Raw genomic sequence first — 25,829 nt, 5'->3', positions numbered from 1 at the left:
CAGGGAAAGCAGGGGTAGAAGTAGTCTGGGCACATTGGGTGGCAGCTCCCAAGGGGGTTTCTGTGATCCAACCCGTCACACACACATTCTGTTCTTTTTCACCCACCAGTTGTGGAGAAGAATTTGCATTATAAAATGAGATGGAAAATGACTGGTTTGCAAAGTATCTGCCATGAATTGAAGAACAAAAGCGAAAAACAGAACACAAAGTAAAACACTCATCCATCCATTCAGCTATCATTGGGAGTGACTGAGTCAGAGATCTCTAAATGTCTCTCCTTTTAGATCCAATCTTTCACATCATCATAAATGAAAATGGAAAACTTCCTGGCTGTAGAGTCCTTGAGAGATTTCTAAACCAAACATTGTTCTCCACATCTACATCAGAAGTTATCTCCTGCTCAATTTTTATCCAGTGGCACTCTTAGTTACTAATAAATTATAGAGCCACGGTTACCTGGTAGATTAGTATTTCCCTTTAGGTCGCTCTATATGTAGACTTTGTCAACTATCACTTTATTGTCTTAAAGCAGAAGGCAACTGAGTATTTATAGGGCTATACATCTACACAGTGTTTAGAATTTAGAAAGCTGTTCTCTGTTTGTCACTCAGTAGCAGCTGCTAAGTCTCACTGCCTCAAGCTTTTTTTAAAAGGTATGTTTATTCATATTTACAGTGTTTCTGTTCACAATCGCTCATAGCCATTTTCATACTATACTCCTCCTCCTCCTTCCCCATATTAGCTACCTAGGAAGGGATAGATTAAAAAACAGCAACAGCTTAAACTCAAAGCCCTGGCTATATTTGATTTCCTTCTTCAACTGCACCCAGACATTCCCAGCTTCTTGGGATCCCACAGTTGTGTTTTAAGTCAGCAGGCAATTGCGCTTCTGCTGTAGTTGCCTTAGGGTATAGCTCACATCTCAGTCCCATTTTTAAAAACTAACTCATAATTTTCCCAGAAGAATTGTTAGTATCATCGCTGCCCCCCATATTTAATACCTCTCCTTCCCCCACCCACCCCCTCTCCTTTTATATTTGTCGTGACCAGATTACTGGCATGTAAAATTAAAAAGATCATAGAGGAGTTTTTAAACTAAGGGTTGGGGTTACCATACATCCGGGTTTTCCCACACACCGCCTCTTTTTTGAGCCTCCTTTCTTTGTCCGGGCAGATTTTTCAAATAACAGGAAATGTCCGGGGCTTTTGCAGAGCAGACAAGCTGCAGCTCAGAAAGAGCCCTGACTGGTCCACTTCCCACAGTTGCAGGATCCCACCCACCCAGGACCCAGTTCCCAACCCTAGGGAGGGGGTCCCGGAGGGAGGCACTGACTGATGGCTGTAGCTGCATCCTGGGCTTGCACCAGCCGCCCTGCCACTGTGACAGGGAGCAACAGTGCCCTCCACTTTCAGTGAGTATCCCTGTTGCAGGTACCCCTTCCAGCACCCCCAACTGTACCACCCTCCCTCACAAATACCCTCCCCTCCGGCAGTGTCCTTTCTTTGGGAACCTGAAATGTGAGAACCCTAGGCTGGGTGAAAGCTGACAGGTGCGGAGGAGCATGCAGTTCAGACAGAAACATCCCTTAGGGCAAGATCTATTAATGGAGGATTCTCTATATCCTAGTAAGGAGAAGAGGATGGAAGATGATTAAGTACAGGTAGGATCTGATGAGAAACAGTCAAATAAAAAAGAGTCCCATCCAATTACATCACATAATGGCAGACAGCTAAAAAGTGACAAGTTTTATAAGTGCTTATATATAAATGCTAGAAGACTAAATACTAAAATGGATGAACTTGAGTGCCTGGTATTAAATGAGGATATTGATATAATAGGCATCACAGAAACTTGGTGGAGTGAGGATAGTTAGTGGGACATAGTAAAACCAGGGTACAAAATATATAGGAATGACAGAATAGGTTGTGCTGGTGGGAAGTGGCACTATATGTGAAAGAAAGCATGTAATACCAAGTCAAATGCAGTAAAAATCTTAAATGAACCAAACTGTACCACAGAATCTCTATGGACAGAAATTCCATGCTTGAATAATAAGTCTATAGCAGTAGGAATATACTACAAACCACCTGATCATGATGGTGATGGTAACTGTGAAATGCTCAGGGAGATTAGAGAGGCTATAAAAAAAAATAATTATGGGGGATTTCACTATCCTCATATTGACTGGGTACATGTCACCTCAGGACGAGATGCAGAGATAAAGTTTCTTGACACCATAAATGACTGTTTCTTGGAGTAGCTAGTCCTGGAACCCACAAGGGGAGAGGCAATTCTTGATTTAGTCCTTAGTGGCGCACAGGGTCTGCTCCAAGAGATTAATATAGCTGAACCACTTGGTAATAGCGACTATAATATAATTTAACATTCCTGGGGGGGGGGGGAAACAAAGAAGCCCACCATGGTAGTATTCAATTTCAGAAAGGGGAACTACATAAAAATGAGGAAGCTAGTTAAACAGAAATTAAAAGGTACAGTCCTAAAAGTGAAATGCCTGCAAGCTGCATGGAAACTTTAAAAAAAAACACCATAATGGAGACTCAAATTAAATGTATACCCCAAATTAAAAAAAAACATAGTAAGAGGACCAAAAAAGTGCCACCATGGCTAAACAACGAAGTAAAATAAGTGGTTAGAAGCAAAAAGGCATCCTTTAAAAATTAGAAGTTAAATCCTATTGAGGAAAGTAGAAAGGAGCATAAACTCTTGCAAGTCAAGTGTAAGTATAATTAGACAGGCCAAAAAAGAATTTGAAGGGCAACTAGCCAAAGACTCAAAAAATGACAGCAAATATTTTTTTAAGTACATCAGAAACAGGAAGCCTGCTAAACAATCAGTGTGGCCACTGCACGATCAAGATGCTAAAGGAGCATCTCCAGGAAGATAAAGCCATTGTGAAGAAACTAAATGAATTCTTTGCATCGGTCTTCACTGTAGAGGATGTGAGGGAGATTCCCTTACCTGAGCCAATCTTTTTAGGTGACAAATCTGAGGAACTGTCCCAGACTGAGGTGTCATTAAAGGAGGTTTTGGAAGAAACTGATAAGTTAAACAGTACTAAGTCACCAGAACCAGATGGTATTCACCAAAGAGTTCTGAAGAAACTCAGATATGAAATTGCAGAACTACTAACTGTGATATGTAATCTATCACTTAAATCAGCTTCTGTACCAGTGGTGGATAGCTAATGCAACACCAATTTTCAAAAAAGGGTCCCGAGGTGATCCCAGCAATTACAGGCCAGTAAACCTAACTTCAGCACCAGGCAAACTGGTTGAAACTATAGTAAAGAACAGAATTATCAGACACATAGATGAACATGATTTGTTGGGGAAGTGTCAACATGGCTTTTGTAAAGGGAAATCATTCCTCACCAATCTATTAAAATTCTTTGAAGGGAGTCAACAAACATGTGGACAAGGGTGATACAGTGAATATAATGTACTTAGACTTTCAGAAAGCCTTTGATAAGGCCCCTAACCAAAGACTCTTAGGGCTGGTCTACACTGGGGGGGGGGGGGGGGGGGAAATCGATCTAAGATATGCAACTTCAGCTATGCGAATAACGTAGCTGAAGTCGAAGTATCTTCGATCGAATTACCTGGGGTCCACACGGCGCGGGATCGACGGCCGCGGCTCCCCCGTCGACTGCGCTACCGTCGCTCGCTCTGGTGGAGTTCCGGAGTCGACGGTGAGCGCGTTCGGGGATCGATATATCGTGTCTTAACGAGATGAGATATATCGATCCCGGATAAATCGATTGCTACCCGCCGATACGGCTGGTAGTGAAGACGTACCCTTAAACAAAGTAAGCAGTCATGGGATAAGAGGAAAGGTCCTCTCACGGATCAGTAACTTGTTAGAAGATAGAAAACAAAGGTTGGAATAAATGGTCAGTTTTCAGAATGGAGAGAGGTAAATAATGGTGTCTCACAGGAGTCTATACTGGGACCAGTGCTATTCAACATATTCATAAATGATCTGGAAAAAGGGGTAAACAGTGAAGTGGTAAAATTTCCAGATAATACAAAATTACTAAAGTCCAAAGCAGACCTCACAAAACTGGGTGACTGAGCAACAAAATGGCAGATGAAATTCAATGTTGATAAATGCAAAGTAATGCACGTTAGAAAACATAATCCCAACTACACCTCTACCCCGATATAACGCGACCCGATATAACATGAATTTGGATATAACACGGTAAAGCAGTGTTCTGGGGGGGCGGGGCTGCGCACTCCGGCGGATCAAAGCAAGTTCACTATAACGCGGTTTCACCTGTAACGCAGTAAGATTTTTTGGCTCCCGAGGACAGCGTTATATTGGGGTAGAGGTGTATATATACACAAAATAATGGGATCTAAATTAGCTGTTACCACTCAAGAAAGATTTTGGAGTCATTATGGATAGTTCTCTAAAAAATACCTGCTCCATGTGCAGCAGCAGACAAAAAGCTATCAGAATGTTAGGAAACATTATGAAAGGAATAGATAATAAGACAGCAAATATCATAATGTCTCTATATAAATCCATGGTACACCCATATCTTGAATACTCTGTGCAGATCTGGTCACCCCATCTCAAAAAAGATACATTGGAATTGGAAAAAAGGTACAGAGAAGGGCAACAAAAATGATTAGGGGTATGGAATAGCTTCTGTCTGAGGAGAGTTTAAAATACCTGGGATTTTTCAGCTTGGAAAAGAGACAACTGGGGGGGGAGGATACAATAGAAGTCTATAAAATCTTGACTGGTGTGGAGAAAGTGAATAAGTAACCATTATTTACTTCTTCACATAACACAATAACTACGGGTCACCCAATGAAATTAATAGGCAGCAAGTTTAAAACAAACAAAAGGAAGTATTTCTTCATACAACGCACAGTCAATCTGTGGAATTCCTTGCCAGGGGATGTTGTGAAGGCCAAAAGTATTACACAAAAAGAACAGGAGTACTTGTGGCACCTTAGAGACTAACAAATTTATTTGAGCATAAGCTTTCGTGGGCTACAGCCCACTTCTTCGGATGCATCCTTACTATTACAGGGTTCAAAAAAGAACTGGATAAGGTCCTCAAGGATAGGTCCATCAATGGCTATTAGCCAGTATGGGCAGGGATGCAACACCATGCTCTGAGTGTCCCTAGCCTCTGTTTGCCAGAAGCTGGGAGTGGACAACAGGGGATAGATCACGTGATTATTGCCGGTTCTGTTCATTCCCTCTGAAGCACCTGGCATTGGCCACTGACAGAAGATAGGATACTGGGCTAGACAGACCACTGGTCTGACCAAGTATTAGACGTTCTTATGACCCCTTTAATCTATTTAGTTTGAATCTATATGTGGGGTTTTTAATTATGTTGTTACTGTATTTTACATTGTTTTGTTTTATCATATTATGCCCTAAGCACTATTGTGAGAGGGTGCTTTTATAAACCAGGTCAATTCACTTGTATATTAGAATAGATCAAAGTAATTGTTAAATGTATAAGAGTGTATTTGGTGTTTAAACTTCATGAAAACTAATGGGATGCTACTTGCATTATTTTCACTTATCTATACCCTATTATAATGCAATATCAAACATTTACATTGTGTATACCCTGTAACTAAACAACACATCAAATGAGCCATCAAACAGGAAAGAAGCCTTGTGAAAAACAAATGAAGAACTCTAACACAGAATTGGGGAACCTACGGCTCGTGAGCCGAATCCGGCCTGCTGCTTAATTTCATCTGGCCCACAGCAAGTCTCCTCACCACGGGCCGTAAACCCCGAGCCTTGGCACTCCCCCTGCAGGGCTGGAACCGCGAGCGCCAGCTCACCCTGCTGCAGGGGGAAGCTAAGGTTGCCAGGCCGTTACAAGTCCGGTCGGCTCTGCGCAGCTCCCGGAAGCAGCCAGCCTGTCCCTGCGGCCCCTAGGCACAGAGGCGATCAGGGAAGCTTCGCGTGCTGCCCCTGTCCCCAGCACCAGCTCCGCAGCTCCCACCCCCGTGGGGCTGTGTGTGGCCCGGGACTGATTTTTTTCTGTGGGTCTATGGCTCCTGATAGACAAAAGATTCCCCACCATTGCTCTAACAGAAAAGTGCTATTTTCAAAGCAAGTGGTCATTGTGTCTGATGATCGGAGATCAAAGACTCAAAATACATTCCTCACTCTGTATCAGGGTGGATAAAAATCATTGATTTAAAAAAAAAAAAAAAAAAGAAAGATTTTTTTGATAAAATGCTTTTTGAGGAAAAACCTATCTAAAGATGGTTTTAATTAAAACTACATTATAGCTCAAAGATATCTCATAATGGAATAGGGATTATAAATTCTAATTCTATAGTATGAGACAATATATTCATGTAATGTTTAAGAAAAGTTTTGTAAATGAGTTCTAATAGTTCATGGATTAGGGATCCAACTTTATGGGATTCCAGGGGCTTCTATATAGATTATTTAAGTTAATCTTTCTATCTACCCAATGGGACTCAGTGCTCAGTCTAGAAGATACCATCAGAGATGCTTAGATTTGCGTCTCCAGAGGTAACATGCTTGTTAACAGCAAAAATGTTTATAAATAAATAAATAATATAGATGAGAAATAACAGACCTCAACCCTATTGTCCGTCTGCAAATTTGCGTATACAGAGTCAATCCCTTACCTCTCTCTAAAAGTGCAAAGTTTCATAAAGTTCAATGACTAGAAGATTGTTGGGGGTGGAACAGATCTGGACGAGGAGAAGAAGTCTGGAGATAAATGTGAGAAGGGAGGGACAGGCAGTAGAAACAAAAGTGAAACTGTTTGAGAAGCATATTCCAGAAGTCTTGAGGTCTTTCTGAGTGTAGCCTTCATTGATTTGAGATCTATCATACCATTCTCTCTCTCACTAGAAGGGAAAACCTATAATGGCAGCAGGCCGTAAAAGAGACCCAGTTTGGGAATAAGAGCCATTCAAGAAATATATGTTTGCTGATGATGTTTAAAGAAAGTCACACCAGTGAACTGGTAGAAGTCACTTACGCACTTGGATTCAGAGACTGTTGAAGTGATAATCTCACTTTTAACAGCAGTAGCTTCTTCTGCAGGTGTAGAAAGAATATTTTCTTCCTTTAGACTAATTCATTCCAAACTGAGAAATCGTTTGGGACCTGAAAAAGCAGGAAAGCTTGTTTTTCTTTTCCAGATTATGAACAAACAGGAAAATGAAGGTGAAGATGACAGTTAGCTGCAGAAGCCAATATTTTAAGTTTCTCATGTTGACCTGGCTGACATAGTTGATTTAATTTGTTTTTTTAAATATTTCATTTAACTATTTTAGTTAAACAATTTTAACAAAAACAAACCTGATTTTAAAAAACTTGAATGTTTAACTAAATGCAAAAATTCATATGCTTGTTTTGTTAAAATATTATATGTTTGCTGTTGAAGTAAAAAAATCCAGAATACATAACATTATTGTTTTAGTTAAATAAAACAAGTTAAATGTCTGTCTAGTGATGTTCTCCTCCTAATACAGCATGGCAAGAAAATCCTCCAAATATTAATGATTAACCTGTTGAATTGGAGATAGCTTATCTCCCAAATATCTACTTCAATTACTTTTGATAAATGAAATAACCAATCATTCATTTTCTGATACAGCTGTAAAACTAATCTGAAAAGTTTTCAAAATAAATCACTTAAAATGTATAGTGTGTACCTTCTAAAAATGAAACCTACATCTATCTCGGAGTTGTGAAGAATATGTATTAAGGTTATAACAACCAACAAGAATGCACTTTTATGTAGAAATCTATGATTAAATCAAGTCTTCCTGACTAGTGATTTAAATCAAATTGATTTAAATCAAATCCACCCTGCTCTTTATCATCAAAGGAAAAGCCCAAGTGGGTAGTGACCCTGTCAGCTTGTTTTCTGTGAGAAGAAGCTATAAGTATGGATTCAGGGAAAGATCCTGCATCTCTGGACTGTTTGGATTTTAACAGGGCAGAATAACTGAATGAGAAGACTGAGATCCCCAGAATTATTCTGGGTAGCCCTGAGACACTTTTGGGAAACTGGCAGATTATTACATCTCTGCTACCATTCAGAATTATAGGTTGTGACTCACCTGAACATATATTTTACCTGCTTTAAACTCTCAAAAACTCACTTCCTTTTCTTAGCTAATAAACCTTTAATTGGTTTACTGTAGAACTGGCTACCAACGTTGTCTTTGGTGTAAGATCTAGAGTACTAGTTGATCTGGGGTAAGTAACTGGTCTCTTGGGTCTGGAAGCAACCTAAATGTGATGTGATCGTTGGTATAAGTGACCATTTATCACTAAGTCCCATTTGTCTTGGTAGCAAGATAGACTGGAGCATCTAAGGGGACTGTTTGTGACTCCATGTAAGATTGGCATAGTGATCCAGGAGTTCACATTTGGTACTAGCTTGGGGAAATCTAATTATAGGCTACACCACCAGTTTGGGGTATCTGCTCTGTTTTCTGACAGTCTGCCATGAGGTAAGTACTCACAGTTGTGAGCCACGTCAGACAGTGTAACACTTGGTAAGAAATATTTATAGGATTTGTGGGGAGGAAGGTGACACATTCCATTCCATAGTCTTATGGAAATATGCCATATCCATATCATAAGCATAACTGAGATATAATTTATGCAAGATGTGCATGTAAGATATCACTGGAAAGGTTATAATATACTGAATGTGACTGTCCAATTTGTATGCCTTTATCATTTCTGACAGGTTTCAGTTTGGTAGCCATGTTAGTCTGTATCAGCAAAAACAACGAGGAGTCCTTGTGGCACCTTAGAGACTAACAAATTTATTTGGGCATGAGCTTTTGTGGGCTAAAACCCAATTCATCAGATGCATGGAGTGAAAAATACAGTAAGCAGCATATATATTACAGCACATGAAAACATGGGAGTTGCCTTACCAAGTGGGGGGTCAGTGCTAACTAGGCCAATTCAATCACACTTTTCCCTCTGCTGATACTCACACCTTCTTGTCAACTGTTGGAAATGGGCCACCCTGATTGCATTGGCCTCGTTAGCACTACAAAAGTAATTTCCCCTTCCTTGGTATTCATCCCTTGTCAACTGTTGAGAATAGGCCACTTCCACCTTGATTGAATTGGTCTCGTTAGCACTGACCCCCCACTTGGTAAGGCAACTCCCATGTTTTCATGTGCTGTAATATATATGCTGCTTACTGTATTTTTCACTCCATGCATCTGATGAAGTGGGTTTTAGCCCACGAAAGCTTACACCCAAATAAATTTGTTAGTCTCTAAGGTGCCACAAGGACTCCTCGTTGTTTTTGTATCATTTCTGTATCTGAAATTAGGAATGCTGACTATGTATCTGTATTCCAACTGTGTTACTTTGGGTGTCACCCCCAACTAGCCCTTCAGGTACAAACAATGGAAAAGCCAGACAGGGCTGATGGCCCATTAGCAAAGACAGTGGACTGTGAAAGGGGTTAGTCTTCCAGTGGACACTCCAGACAGCCTGCAAGTAATGGCTGCCTCACCCTGCAGAGACATGGGTCCGAGTCACCTGGTACTGGACCAACCCCCCTTCACACACACTTTTGGAATGCCAGTGTTTTTCCACTAGAAGACAAAGGGTTCCCGCCTTACCCAAGAGCTATATAAGGCAGGAGAGTGACATCACTGTGGTTCACCTCTGCCTCCCCACCAAAAGAGACACTGAAAAACACCTGGAAGCAAGAACTGAACTGTGTGGAGAAGAGTTGAGCCCAAGCTGGAAGGGTATCTAGCTTGTGAGTAATAATACCTGAGGTCTCAAGCTGCAGGCCAGTGCAGCGGCCTTTCAAGCCTTTCTGTAACACTGGTCTACAATTTTTGAGAAGTCGTCTGCTTCAGAGATAAAATGTGCTATTTATTATGTATTTTGATGTGCTGAATTCAAATATGACAATTAAAACAACTGATTGGCTACTGTTTCTAAGATATTTAAGTTTTTACATTTTATGTCTATGTATATTGTGTAGATAGTAGAGTTTTAATCATAAATCATAAACCTAGGTCTTTTCATGTGTTTATGGTTGCTTTACATGATAATATTTCACCTGTCCTGTTTATGTAACACTTTAAAAATCAGCAAAAGGGTTATATAAATAAAATTTATTATGAAACAAAAGGCAAAAAACTATTATGTACATAGTTTAGTCCTATTCAGTGTCTACTCGGCGCTTCTTGGCTTGTCTCTTGTATTCATTAAATGGAGCATCTCTTGTCACTGTTCAGCAATAGTCTGCAAGCATTGATGGGCTCCATTTGCCCTGATAGCGTTTCTCCATTGTTGCAATGTCCTGGTGAAATCGCTCGCCGTGCTCGTCGCTCACTGCTCCGCAGTTCGGTGGAAAAAAATCTAGATGAGAGTGCAAAAAATGTATCTTTAGTGACATGTTGCAACCAAGGCTTTTGTATGCCTTGAGGAGGTTTTCCACCAACAACCTGTAGTTGTCTGCCTTGTTGTTTCCGAGAAAATTTATTGCCACTAACTGGAAGGCTTTCCATGCCGTCTTTTCCTTGCCATGCAGTGCATGGTCAAATGCATCATCTCGAAGAAGTTCATGAATCTGAGGACCAACAAAGACACCTTCCTTTATCTTAGCGTCACTTAACCTTGGAAATTTTCCACGGAGGTACTTGAAAGCTGCTTGTGTTTTGTCAATGGCCTTGACAAAGTTCTTCATCAGACCCAGCTTGATGTGTAAGGGTGGTAACAAAATCTTCCTTGATTCAACAAGTGGTGGATGCTGAACACTTTTCCTCCCAGGCTCCAATGACTGTCGGAGTGGCCAATCTTTCTTGATGTAGTGGGAATCTCTTGCACGACTATCCCATTCGCAGAGAAAACAGCAGTACTTTGTGTATCCAGTCTGCAGACCAAGCAAGAGAGCAACAACCTTCAAATCGCCACAAAGCTGCCACTGATGTTGGTCATAGTTTATGCACCTCAAAAGTTGTTTCATGTTGTCATAGATTTCCTTCATATGGACTGCATGACCAACTGGAATTGATGGCAAAACATTGCCATTATGCAGTAAAACAGCTTTAAGACTCGTCTTCGATGAATCAATGAACAGTCTCCACTCATCTGGATCGTGAACGATGTTGAGGGCTGCCATCACACCATCGATGTTGTTGCAGACTACAAGATCACCTTCCATGAAGAAGAATGGGACAAGATCCTTTTGACGGTCACGGAACACGGAAACCCTAACATCACCTGCCAGGAGATTCCACTGCTGTAGTCTGGAGCCCAACAGCTCTGCCTTACTCTTGGGTAGTTCCAAATCCCTGACAAGGTCATTCAGTTTACCTTGTGTTATGAGGTGTGGTTCAGAGGAGGAGGATGGGAGAAAATGTGGGTCCTGTGACATTGATGGTTCAGGACCAGAAGTTTCATCTTCTTCCTCGTCTGACTCAAGTGAGAATGATTCTGGTGCATCAGGAACCGGCAGTCCTTCTCCGTGGGGTACTGGGCATATAGCTGATGGAATGTTTGGATAATGCACAGTCCACTTTTTCTTCTTTGACACACCTTTCCCAACTGGAGGCACCATGCAGAAGTAACAATTGCTGGTATGATCTGTTGGCTCTCTCCAAATCATTGGCACTGCAAAAGGCATAGATTTCCTTTTCCTGTTCAACCACTGGCGAAGATTTGTTGCACAAGTGTTGCAGCATGTGTGTGGGGCCCACCTCTTGTCCTGATCTCCAATTTTGCAGCCAAAATAAAGGTGATAGGCTTTCTTAACCATAGTGGTTATACTGCGCTTTTGTGATGCAAAAGTCACTTCACCACAAACACAGCAGAAGTTATCTGCACTATTCACATAAGTACGAGGCATCTCTGCTCACTTTGGCTAAACAGAAATGTGTCCCTTTGCAAAATCAAACACTGACAAATAAGAGAGCACGACACTGTATGATTTCTAGAGCTGATATAGGGCAATTTGTTCAGCAGAGTGATGTAAGCTTCGTTATGATTGCATCATCCATGACTTCTAGGAATAACATGATGCAATTCATATCATGTATGACGCAATACCAGCTTCAGATTGCATCATTCATTGTTTTGCCTAAAAAGCAAGTACTGTCCAAACCCAGTCATAGATTTATTCATAGATCCAGTCAAAGATGTATTTTAGTCATTTCTGGTTTAAATTGAGATCCCTTCCCTTTATAACTCACATATCCTCCGCCATTCCCAAGTCAAGGGTCGTATATACTGACCCAATAGCATATCTTGAAAACTAGAGCCAATCAACAATTTTAAGCATCATTTTCGTTCTCAGTGACCCAGAATTAGTAAAGTTTGACTATATTTCAGAAGCATTTTGGCTGTAGAGCAGTGTAATTTGCCTGTAACAATATCTAAGGTGAGAAATTACTATTTGTAACCAATTTTTTTTAGTGAATCAACCTTAGTATGCGTGTTTTGTTTTATTTGCTTAGTAATCTGCTTTGTTCTGTTTGCTATCTCTTTAACCACTTAAAATCTACCTTTGATAGTTAATAAATTTATTTTGTTTATTATTAAACCCAGTTTATGTAATTTCTAACTGGGGGGGGCAAGAAGTTGTGCATCTCTCTTCACATTGAGGAAGAGGGCAAATTTTTATGAGCTTGAGCTGTGCAGATTTTTCTATACAACACAAGACAATATACCTTTGGGTCTGCATTCCAAAGCAGGCGAGCACCTGAGTGCTGGGGCAAATCCCCTAAGCTGAGTCTTCCCAGAGCTGATCTCAGTGTCTGTGTCTTTCTGCAGCAAGGGGTGGCCCTACCTGTGTGTGTGCTAGAGGAGGCTTAAGAGCCTGGCTCAGCCAGACAGGTTAAAGGGGGCCCATGCTGGCAAAACAGGCGGGCTCAGTGATATCTCAGCATATCAGGTGGCATCTTAAAAGGGGGCAACCCATCAGAGCGGGGTTGGTTTTTCCCCCCCTCCTTTCTATGAAACAAAGGGCCTGATTCTGCAAACAGAAACTGATGTTCAATCTTGAGCATATCTAGTCAAATCAATAGCATTAACTGCAGGTAGCAAATGGTTCCAGGATTAGGCCCTATTATTCTAAAGCAAGGGTTCTCAAATTTTTCACGATTCGGATCACTAGAAGACATTATTTCGAGAACCACCTTCCTCACTCCACTCATCAAGGGCCTGTGATGGCAATTACAATAATTGCTTATGAAGCAAAGTAATATTAGAAAAAACCTTTAATGTTCTGTTAACCTTTTTTTATGTGCTTTAAGAGCTATAAATAAGAAGGAAAGCCAGCACCATGCAACCAGCAAATTGTCCAAGGACCACTGATGGTTAAGGCTACGTTTTAGTCATGGGTATTTTTAGTAAAAGTCATGGACAGGTCACGGGCAGTAAACAAAAATTCACAGCCTGTGACCTGTCCATGACTTGTACTATATACCCCTGACTAAAACTTGGGTGCTCTTGGGGGGGCAGAGGGGGAAAGAGGAACAGCCTGGGGACGCCACGGGTGCTCTGGGGAGTAGTGGCTGGGGGGCGCCACTGGTGGGGGGGGGGGCAGTGGTGCACGTCCTGGAACCACTGCTGCTGCTGGGGGGGGGGGGGGGGTTGGCAGGCTCCATACCAAGCGCCCCAGAAGTGGCGTCATGTTCCTTGGCTCCTAGGTGGAGGCGCGACCAGGGGGCTCCACACACTGCTCCCTCCCTGAGCGCCCGCTCCGCAGCTCCCATTGGCCAGGAACCACGGACAATGGGAGCTGCGGGGGCAGTGCCGCACCTTTGTATTGGCCGCCCCAAGCACCTGCTTCCTTAGCTGGTGCCTGGAGCCGGCCCTGCTGCCTGCTGCAGAAGTCCTGGAAAGTCACGGAATCTGTGACTTCCGTGACAGACTCGCAGTCTTACCGATGGTCCACCAATCCCATTTGGGACCTGCATATTATTTCATGAAGACTGACACTTTTCCTGAAACATTTGTCAAATGAGAAAACAATCTCCTGAAAGTAACTGAGCCGATTATCTGCAACTCCCATTAAGTTACAAGTGCTGAGCAACTCTGAGGATTAGGTCATGAATGTTAAAAAAGCTAATCTGAAGCATTTTGAAGTAGTAATATGTTCTTCAATAATACAGTCATTTCAGATTGGGGTGTTGATGCTTATTTCTTATGTAAGCTTATAAATACTGAATAAAGACTGTACCATGAGATTTGGAAATTATGAACAAGAAGCAAATTGAGGAAATTGAAGCATATGACATATGGGGAGGATGAAAGCTACACTTGACTCGACTTTCTTCCTCAGTAAGGTCCTCGTGCTCCTATGTGTAATTTTTTCTTAAATCAGTTAGGCTTTTATCCTGCATTAAAAATTCAGTAAGGGCCCAATCTAACTCTCATTGACTTAAACAAGGGATGGATCAGGCCACCAGTATTTTGAACATCAATTCATCTTTATTTTTATTTCTGCAGAACTTGGCTGAAAGACGTTTTAGTTCTTAAAGTATTATTGTTCTGGTTGCTTTTGAGTAAAGAGCTCAATTAAATCCTGGATCTAGAATTCTTTTTTATGGTTTGTGTTATCATAATGTCAAGGAGCCACAGTCATGGACCAGGACCCCACTGGTGCAGTACAAACACAGAATAAAAACCTACTAGTGCAGTGAAACAGACACTAATGACCAACTAAATCTTCACTTAACCAGTTCCCTCAAAATATCCCCAAGATTCCAGTATAAAAGTTTGCTTGATCTTTAAATAAGGACTACATATATTAAGCAATAGCTTTTTTGATGGTCAATCACATGGCTGCTTAAGACAAGCACCACAACCCTGTGAAAGGTAAAAATAGATGACAAAGATATTTGCTTTTATTTCTGGTACCCATACATCACCTCTGGCCTCTTGATTGTGCTTGAGCAAATGTAGACTTCTAAGGCCCTACCCTCACATAACCCCTCTCTTTCCCAGAGGGCCTCGGGCAGGTGTAGGGAACATCAAAGAGGGGTCTGAGACCACAGGAACCAAGAAAAGCGTATGCAGGGAAACCTGAGTAGAGGAGCTGCATGTTGCTTGCACTAGCATGACCAAGTCTAATATATATATATTTACTTAATTTTATTATTTATCTTATTTTACTACTTTTCCTACAAAACATGTTGCTGCAATATAAAATGTGTCATGTAAAAACTGACATTAAATGAATAGGAATAATACTCAAAGAGAAACACTTCCCCCAATAATGAACAAATATATTTAAAGCAAAACCTTGTTCTGTAAACTGAACAGACCTATGCAAATGTCCTTCATCATGAGATGGAACAAAGGATGCATACATAAAATACAAGGTCATAAGATTAAGGTTCCAATCCTGTGAAGGCCTGAGCTCCTGCTAACAGGAGTTGAGGCAGTTCACTAAAGCTGATCAGGAAATGATTCCCCCAAACCCTCCATCTTCTACCTCTTCCCCCTGAAAAAAGTGTTACAGTTTTTTTGTTTTCATCATATATAGAAATATTTATCTTTTCTATGAAAACCTAAGATTTTTGATAAAGCCAGATTTTTTCCATGAAATTTTCATTTAATTTAAAAGCCATTTTCTTTGGGAATAGCGTTTTGACAAAAAAAATTCAGCCAGTTCTAGAGCTCAGTTCCCTTCACAGGATCAGACCAGGTTCCACAAACATTTTTCTTTCTCAAGGTGTTTGCTTCTGGGGGTAGTTTGGGACTATACTTTTGGCCTGTGTTTTGAAAGCTGTTCTTTTCATTTCTTGGGAAAAGACAAAATGTATTGGTTATTTTTAAGTTCTGGAGGTGTACCTGAAGATGCATTATGGGGTACTTTCCACATCAAAAAGTGAGCACATATGAAGGAGAGCCTTTCATTTTCACAAACATATAAATAAAAAAATTATCAGCTAAAGAAGCCTTTTAGATCATTCAACAGAGGAGATCTTTGCCTGTAACCATATTGTATCACTACTTTAAAAATGAAAACCTGTTTAATAAAAGACATGCTAAAAAGGAGCAGACAGACATTTTTTTCTCTCTACTCTGGATAGGACACTTATACAAAGGAGTGGGCATGTCGCTCTGTACCTTACAGCTACCCATACTAATTCCCAGGTTTAGGCAAAAAGCCTACCAAGCAAACCCAAATGTTGGGCTTCTGAGTCGCATTTGGACAGCAGTAGTAAACCTAATCATACAATGAAGTGAACCTACTTAGAGAGAGTTGGAGATAGAAGAACAAAGTTGAAAAAGAAGCTAGCTAGTCTCAGAGTAGGCTACTGGACAATGGTGTTTTTTTTTTTTTTAATTTAAGCTTTAGGTACCGTTATTAAATGCATTATGCTTCAATATAATAGCAAACTAAGAGTAAGGACAGGTCTACACTTACAACACTACTACAACCTGACAGGAGAGCTTCTCCCAACAGCATAATAATTAATCCGCCTCCATGAGAGGCAGTAGCTCTGTGGAGCGTAGTTCATCCGCCTTCACGAGAGGCGGTAACTACGGGGACAGGAGAAGCTCTCCCATTGACATAGCACTGTCTACACTGGGCTTAGGTCAGTACAGCTTTGCCTCTCAGGGGGGTGGATTTTTCACACCCCTTAGTGAGGCAGTTATACCAATGTACGTTTATAGCAGGGGTAGGCAACCTATGGCACGCGTGCCGAAGGCGGCACGTGAGCTGATTTTCAGTGGCACTCACATTGCCCGGGTCCTGGCCACTGGTCCGGGGGGCTCTGCATTTTAATTTAATTTTAAATGAAGCTTCTTAAACATTTTAAAAACCTTATTTACTTTACATACAACAACAGCTTAGTTATATATTATAGACTTATAGAAAGAGAGCTTCTAAAAACGTTAAAATGTATTACTGGCACGCGGAACCTTAAATTAGAGTGAATAAATGAAGACTCGGCACACCACTTCTGAAGGGTTGCCGACCCCTGGTTTATAGTGTAGACCTGGCCTAACAGAGCACCTGACATTGACAGTGCTTAACAGTGACTGAAAGCAAGCCAAGGAGGAACAGTAACATCTCATTTACAATCGCGGTTGCAGACGGTGGGTAAGGGGAACCTGCTGGCTGGGGTCACACAGTCACATTTAGTGAGACTCCATGAGAAAGCCCCTTGTTTGCTACCTGGCACCTGGAGTGTCACAAGATCCTGTGTAAAAGATAGGCATCAAGTGGTGTTTTATAGAGTGAGGAAGCCTCTAGCAGACATCAGCTGTCATGGGTACTCAGCCGGGGGAAATCCCCCCGGAGCTTCGGATCACGAGCAGCTACCAAAGGGGTGAGGTGACTGAGGAAACGGGTCCCTGACTAAGCCCACTGGGGGGCGACAACAGGGATTTAAGAAGGCCCAGGCGCTATGGAGCTGGATCCCTGGCCCAGCCCCCCAGGGGATTCCTGGCATGGGGGCCCTGAAACAGAGGCGGGGGGACTGGGGTCTCTGTGGGGGATGTGAGGGGGAAGGATCCCTGCCCCAACCCCTCAGGAATCGGAGGACGTTCCCTGGCTGGGGGGCCTAAGGCGCGGGTAGGGGTCTCCGAGGGGGGCCCAGCAGGCAGCCTGGGGCGAGGCCCGGGCCCGTTGGTGGCGTGGGGGTACCTTGAGCACGGTGACGGTGCCGCCGGGACTGTGCACCTCAAAGGCGGCGGCCTCGTCCCCGCTAGCGGCGGCGGCCTCGGGCTGGTGGTAGCTGAAGCAGGAGGCGGCGATATCCAGGTGGCCGAGCGGCAGCGCCTCCTGCGGGCCCTTGAAGTAGTAGAGGTAGCAGCGGCGGGGGTCGAAGACGAACCAGCGGCTGCGGAAATTCCGCAGCGGGCCCTTGCCCGACAGCTTCTGCAGGTAACCGCACAGCTTGGGGGCGCCCGGCCCAGCCTGCTCCGCCGGGCTCAGCGGCACCGCGGCGTCCCCGCCGCCGCCCTCCTCCCCCTCGGCGGACGCCGCCGCCGGCATCTCCCCTCGCCTCCCTGCCAGCACTGCCGCGGGCACACGGCCTCCCTCCGGCCGCTCCGCGGAGCAGCCCAGCCCGCCGCCTCACGGGACTTGTAGTCCCCGGGCGTCCCTCCGCCCTCTCGCTGACAGAGGAGGGAGAGCTACGGGCGCTGCCCGGGCATCTCCTGCCCTGGCCAGCCTGGCTCCACAGCCGGGAATCTCCCCTGCTCGGCCTCGCTCCGCCCCCCTCAACCGCTACTTGTGCAATCGTGGCTGCATGTTCCTGCACACACGTTATGGGTGTGCACACTGAGCTAGGCCCCTTCCATGGGGAAGTTAAGTTGGGCTCTACGCATGTCTTTTCGGTCCTGAGTACGCGGCGAGCGTGAGCGTTGCTAAATCCTGCCTGCCAGATGTCCCTGGACATTTGACGTGATCCAGCTCAGGTTTCCGGCAAGGAAAGTCTCCATAAGCAGACACTACCCAAACCTTCTTGGGATACTTCCTGACTGAGGTACTGCCAGTAATCAGACCCCTGAAATTGGCTTTGCCCTTAACGCAGCCAGCAGCCCCTTTGCAGGAAATCAGTATGAAATGGGCTGTAATTGATGGGGAAGATTACCTTCTTCAGTTTTTGGCTATTATGCTCCATGTCTGCCCCTTTGAGGTATCCTCTCTTGGTGTATTGCTACCAGACTCACTATTATGACTACATTCAACTGTATTTTCCATCTCATAGCCTAACCTACAGATAAGATCAGATTAGCATCCCTCTCAGTCTTGTGGCATTGTTACTCATCTGTGAAATCTCTACATTCATTTCAGTTATCTCTAGTGTACTGAGTTAATTGAAAAACAATAATTATGTGTAACGGAAGCTCAAGATGTGCACATGCCAAAATGAAGTACATGCACAATCTTTTTGTAATGCTTGTATTTACTCGCAGGTCATTTTTTGTTGCCCACCCATTGAGCCACATAAAATTCAGCCCCAATTCTGCCTTGAGTTGCACCCTATGCAACCTCCTCGACTTCAGAAATTTGCCATGTATCTTTGAATCTGACATGCAGAAAAGCCACTTGGTCTATATTCATCTCTATATCCCTAGATCAGTCTCAATTACCATAACTTGTCTGATGTTCTAATTTGTCTGATAATTTTTTTCATACAGTGCCAAGACTATGTCGGAATAGCCAGTGCTTCTGTCACTAGATCCCACTTTAAGGCACAGATGAGGGACTAGAGCTTCTTTATTCCAAATCCCCTTGGTATAGCCAACATCATTAGTCCTCCATTCTGAATGTTGTGTAGAAAACTGTGGGGTTAAACAGAAGTAAAATGTTTAGTCTCAGTTCTTGGGTTTCCAGCCTTCACTGGGTCATGCTTCATTTCATATGTAGCTGGGGAGTTATTTTCTCAAGTTTGATTTCTACAACTGAATTACCCATTTCCCTGATAACAGAGCATAGCAACTTTCAGTATTGTTTATCAGCAGATGATACGTTATGAGGGGATATTTTAATCCTAGAGGACAGATAATACTTAACTGGCATTGATGCATATTCAAGCTATGTAGAGGTGGCTCAGCTAAAGGAGGCCACATCAGTGCAGTGCTTATCGTGGCATATCTGTTAAAGCTTTACTTGATGTTGAGGCTTTGTTAATAGACATGGAGGGAAAAGAAGGCTGATCTCACTTAAAGGGCAAGTAAATGTCACTTCTATAATATAGGCTATTCAATAGTTCCTCTACCAAATAGTCCCATAATGTGTACAAATTCAAAACCCTGCGACTGTCAACAATTGCCAAATCTTTCAAGGTCTGATCTTGCAAGGTACTGAGCAGTGTCAACTTCCATTGACTTCAGTGAGAGTTGAAGGTGTTACTGGGCTATCCCTTCTCGGGAGTCTCTGAGTGAACCTCCTTCCCCTACCCCCACAGGTGTCAGGCCTTGACCTCTTATGGGATGGAATTCTGCAATTCATCCACTTTTAGACCAGGACTTCATTTAAAGCCCCTTGGGTACCCGCTGACTGATTCAGTGGGTCCACTTGGGGTTGGACCCTGCCAGGGTTTCTCTGTTGGAGCCTGTGATGGCATGCCTTTGCAGTGAGACTGAAACAGCTTCTTCAGGCACAAAGCATGATTTATTTTGCCATAAAGTTACACAACACTTACAGAGATAGATTTAAAATAACTAATCTGCATTTCAAACGTAGATCAACATAGATATGGTGTTCCAGGACTTTGAGCGCCGTAGCTATGCCAACCTAACCCTAGTGTAGACACAATTAGGTCAACAGAAGAATGCTTCCGTCATCCTAGCTAGAATGGCTCAAGGAGGTAGAGTTCCTACAGTGCTGTAGTCTGTGTCTACACAATGCTGTAGTCTGTGACTATGGGGTTACAGCAGCAGCACCGTAGTGTAGACATGCTCAAAGACATATGCATATTCCCTTACCTAAACTTAACCTCTCTGTAGCTGCAACTCAGGCAGCTCTGGCCTACACTTCTTGCAGCCTTCTCCTTTTGTCTCTGTCAGACTGCCAGCCTTTTTACTGACATTCTGACCAGCCTCTCTGACCACTTCCCCTTCCTTTTCTGTCAAGGGCACCTTTTTAACTGGTCAGGGTCTCAGCCCTGGCAAAACAAATCCTGATAACTTTGCTGGCATCTAGAAATAGCATCTCCCAGTAATGGACCAATTGTTCTCCTTGCTGCTTTGAAGGTATGTACCTGCACCTGTCTTATCTGTCTCATTGTTTTAGCTTTCCTGTGTGGTTCTTTTACAGCCTCCTTTGATTTTGCTGTATGCATTTAGTCAGGCAGCCTACAAAATTGAAACCAAGTCACACATAATATTCATAATACAGACATTTTCCCAGTTTGTCACAGAAGGCACTCAGCATCTTGCAGGATCAGGCCTTTCTTGTAAAGTGTCATTTACCAGACAACACATGACACTTTCTTCTTCCCAGTTTCCAGGAGAGATGTTGGCACTATTTAGAAGTCTCACATTGACCTGGCTTCATTCATTCAGATATGTTTAAATACCAAAGAAATTGTCTCCAATATTTTTCTTTAACTTATCACCTGACTAGCAGTGGGCCCATTCCTATGAAGCGTTTAGCGCCCTGATCTTGCACCAGCAGCTGCTTCTGGCATCAACAGAAATTTTGGGGTTCCAGCAACTCACAGAATCAGGCTCTATACTCTCAAGACTTTTGCTCTCAATACTTCTCTTTTTTCATACTTGCTATACAGCTTCCTCACTTACAACACTCTAATCAGGCTGTACTGTTTTTACAGTTAGTTCATTGAAACAGAAAGTTCCTCTTCTTAGGAAGATAAGTTCCTTATTTCATGCATATCCTTTTTCTACAAATGTAATCCAGATGCGAACTGATAAACGATAGCTGCATCTTTCAACATTATTACTGTTTGTAGTGAGTTTGTACTTTCTTTACATGCTTTTTCTTTTACATCTTCAGCTCTAGAATGCAGAGTCCATGTGGGTGACATTCAGTTGTTTGGCAGATGTTTAGAAAATGAATATAAATAGCAAATTAATCACAGAGGGTGAAATTCCCCTTGTATGCAGATGGCCAATACAAGGCCAGCAAAGATCTCCATATAGGGCGAAAGTGGGAGTTGATGGAGTGTAGGCATTATGCTGGTCTACCACAAAGGTGTAAATTTCACCCAAAAAGTGTGACATACACGATGAGGTTTCTATGGTTATATTGATGATCAGCTCATAAAGCTTGACAAAATATTTACTTCTTCTTGTTTTGGTAAGTTTGACCTTTTTAAAAATGAACCAGTAATTTTGTAGGCACATTATTGGTTCAAACATGTTCATTTACAAAACATATCAAATGAGAGAGCCATTTTTACTCTGAATAATGAGAACCCTTCAACTATGTATTTCATAACATTTTGAGTGTTTTTCACCATGTTAAAAGCGACAAAGAGTCCTGTGGCACCTTATAGACTAACAGACATTTTGGACCATAAGCTTTCGTGGGTGAATACTCACTTCGTCAGCATGACGAAGTGAGTATTCACCCACAACGTCTGTTAGTCTATAAGGTGCCACAGGACTCTTTGTCGCTTTTTACAGATCCAGACTAACACGGCTACCCCTCTGATACTTTCACCATGTTGTGAATATAGGTATTTGCAGTGCTTGAAGTAAGTTCTCATTTCAATGTAAGAGAAACAATAAGGAAATCAGTATCTAGGGCATGTTATTTAATACAAACGTATCAAGAGTACAATCAGTGCAGATCCTTTGGCTCAGACTTTTGTGTTTACACAAGTGTAGGAAATTGGTAAATTCTGAGCAGCACAACATCAGTATTTTGCCTTTGGTTAAACACTTACTGCTTTTGGTTTACAGAGCAGTAGAGCCACACCTAACAAAAACAAAGATTGGGCCCGAGCTGCAAAATTCAGATCCAGTTTTGGGGGTCCCTCAGAATAATATCTTGCAGAGACTGAATCACAAGTACAGTCTGTCACTGTCAAAGATAATCATTTTCTCTGTTGCAAGAACCTCTGCAGGGTTCTAATGTGAAGAACTTCGACATAGCGCTATATTGTTTGTATTGTGGGATGGATGTGCCTGACCCACCGCACTTCAGGTTCTTGAGAGGGAGGGCACAATGCTGTGGAAGGCAGGAGGCAAAGGTGATCTAAGTCACTTTTACAACAGGAGCCAAACAGGTAGAAAGTTGCTGTAACCTAGGCCTGGTCTACATTGGGGGGGGGGTCGATCTAAGTTACGCAACTTCAGCTACGTGAATAACGTAGCTGAAGTTGACGTACTTAGATCGACTTACCGTGGTGTCTTCACCGTGGTGAGTCGACTGCTGCCGCTCCCCCGTCGACTCTTCCTGCGCCTCTCATGGCGGTGGAGTACAGGAGTCGACAGGAGAGCGCTCGGGGATCGCTAGCATCTATTAGCTAGACTAGACGCGATAAATCGACCCCTGCTGGATCAATCGCTGCCTGCTGATCCGGCGGGTAGTGTAGACATACCCTTAGGCTTGCTAGATGTTTGCAGTGTTGTTGATTCCAGGATATCAGAGAGACAGGGTGGGAGAGGTAATATCTTTTATTGGGTCAGCTTCTGTTGGTGACAGAGACAAACTTTCGAGCTTACACAGCTCTTTGTAAGCTTGAAAGCTTGTCTCTTTACTGACCAGAAGTTGGTCCCAATAATATTACCTCAACCCACCTTGACCTGCTAGATTGTCTCCTAGAGACTATTCGGCTGGCAGGGAATCAGAGGAGCACATCATGCTCCATATACTCCCTCACCTTTAGGGCAGCTTGAAGGTCATTTGAAAGTCCCTTATGAATATCAAATGTATCCAGTTTGCAACGCAAATCCCTCCTTATGTATGAGCTAATCACCCAAAATATTAAATGGTACGTACTATAGTTTAATTGATTGGAAGTGGTCAGGAGAGTTGATCAGTATTAACATACCATAAGGTGTTCCAATATTTTACTCTGTAGTTGTGGTTCTCAACCTGTAGTCTGTGGACCCTTGAGGGTTTGAAGACTATGTCTAAGGGATCTGTAAAAGGTTGTCATAGTCTGCAATCCCCCAGTGTTTTCTATGTCTAAGATTTCCAAAGGGGTCTGCACCTCCGTTCGAAATTTGTTAGGGGTCCGAAAATGAAAAAAGATTGAAAACCACTGCTCTGTAGAAACACTAGGTGGCGCTCCTCTGCTGTTCCACATTCTCTATTGCAAGTCTTACTCTCTTTTTCTCAAAATGGAAAAAATGTATCCTGAATAGGCCTGCAGATTAAAGCAAGAAAAATATATATATGTACAGCTCTAAATCGTCTGGCTTTTGTACTAAGAGCAATTAAGGCATAACACTATTTCAGTGGGAAAGATGTAATTTAGCTTTATTAGCTCAGCTTCAGAGATTAAAAAATGCCAAATATATTGTTAAGGGGAAGTTGTAAAATGTATCTTTTTGTTGTGGTAGAAGAGCATCTCTTGACCAGGAAAACTGCTTTTTGCTTGTTGTACGACAATGAAGGGGACGGAATCAAAGGAGAAAGGTAGCATAGGTTTCTAGTTATGTGTTTATGATCTGAATCTGACATCACAGGTGGCAGAGGCAGTGAGGATTTCAGAGAGAAAAAATAAACAGAAAACATTTTTTTTTAAATTACCTAAACTGGGGGGTGACTAAGACAGGGAATTAATCTACTAATTAAGTTGATGGATTCTTATGTTCCTTTGTAATGAGAAATTTTTTCCATTGTGTAATCTTTGATTTCAGATGTAGCATCTGAGAAAGTGGGCAAATGACTAAGACTAGGAGAAAGACCAAATGGAAAATGAGAAAGGAAGAGACATGGACACAAACCAACATTTCTGCATATGTCTTTGTGCAATTTTGTATATCCTTCATTGGTGGGAACCAGAAAAGATCCCAAAAGTTTCACTGTCTGCCATCTATGAAGAACTGGTTTATAGATGGAGAAATAAGATTTTTTTTTTTTAATTTGTACACTCCTTGATTAGACACAATGGTGTGAAATAAAAAAAAACAATTTATCTTTGTACTCCCTATGGCCTTGACCTTACAGTCAAATCCATATAAGCAGATCCTTGCAGACCCCCACTGACTACAACAGGTTTCTGCACAGGTGCAAGGAACTGCCTGGATCTGATTGCAGGGTGGGGACCTATGTCTGCAAAATCCATGTCCTGCTAGATGCATAGATCTCTACAATTCTTCTTGCATATTCATACCAATAAATGTTTTTTAAACTATCCAGACAGAAGAGGATGAAATGTAAGTAAAAGGGCTACCAATTTAGTAATGATGAATTTTCAAAGTGTTAATCATGGCTTTGGTTAAGTGCTGAAAACTTGGAACACTTAAATGAACCTCTTTGGTCTACATTGTTTTGGGGGTATAGATTAGAAGTATTATATCTTCTTGTGAACAAGGGGGAAACCAAAATGGCTTCTGTTCAGAATAGTGTCTTGTAGTATATATTTCCATTTCTGATCCAGGTTAAAATTGAGATGTATAGAAACATGGAAATTAAAAAAGAAAAGTTTACTAGTTTTTTTTCAAATGCCAGAGGTTTAGTTCAGTGCTTCTCAATTGTTAGCCAAAGTTTGCCTCAAACCTCCCCTGTAGTTTTCTCCAGGCAAAATTCGGCTGTCCTCTCCACACAGCAGATACCCTCTTTGAAGAGAGGAGAAATTATCTTGTAGGTAAGGTACAGATCTGAGAGTCAGGTTATCTGGGTTCTGTGTGGGCCACTGGCTCACTGTGACCTTGCAAAGGTCATCTTTTTGTTTCCTTGTGTGAAGTGGGAATAATGCTTCCTCATCTTGAGGTCTTCAGAGAGAATTGTAAAATATTTATTACATCCTGCTGTATCTGTATGTACAGAACTGAGTGTCCCATATATGTAGGGAAGGCTGGGAACTGCTTTGCAGATCTGAAAGCAGAATTTTACAAGTAGTCCACTGACGTAATATGAATAATGCAAGCAAATCTAAGGCTAGGTCTACACTGCAGCGGGGGTCCGACCTAAGATACGCAACTTCAGCTACGTGAATACCGTAGCTGAAGTTGCGTATTTTAGGTCGGCTTACCTAGCGGTGAGGACGCGGGAAAGTCGACCGCTGCCGCGCTGCCGCCGACTCCGCTGCCGCCTCCTGCCGAGGTGGATTTCCGGAGTCGACGGCAGAGCGATCAGGGATCGATTTTACCGCGTCTTCACTAGACGCGGTAAGCCGATCCCCGATAAACCGATTGCTACCCGCCGGATCGGCGGGTAGTGAAGACAAA

The 25,829-nt window shown here is 42.5% G+C and overlaps 1 protein-coding gene across 2 annotated transcripts in view; it reads right to left on the bottom strand.

The window, feature by feature from the left end:
* The window catches only part of TBC1D2B (TBC1 domain family member 2B), a 69,080-nt gene extending 51,074 nt beyond the window's left edge, over window positions 1-18,006 (bottom strand). The window contains exon 1 of one of the 2 annotated variants that reach the window (XM_065412840.1): window positions 17,656-18,006. In XM_065412840.1, the coding sequence (XP_065268912.1) occupies window positions 17,656-18,006 (351 nt within the window). The remainder of the gene's footprint in view (window positions 1-17,655) is intronic. The other variant, XM_065412841.1, reaches the window with a different exon arrangement.
* Between the last annotated feature and the right edge of the window lie 7,823 nt (window positions 18,007-25,829).

The sequence above is a fragment of the Emys orbicularis genome, chromosome 10 (assembly GCF_028017835.1).
Source record: "Emys orbicularis isolate rEmyOrb1 chromosome 10, rEmyOrb1.hap1, whole genome shotgun sequence".
NCBI lineage: Eukaryota > Metazoa > Chordata > Testudines > Emydidae > Emys > Emys orbicularis.
The sequence above is the reverse complement of the archived record's forward strand: the minus strand, read 5'-3'. Positions and strand labels throughout refer to the sequence as shown.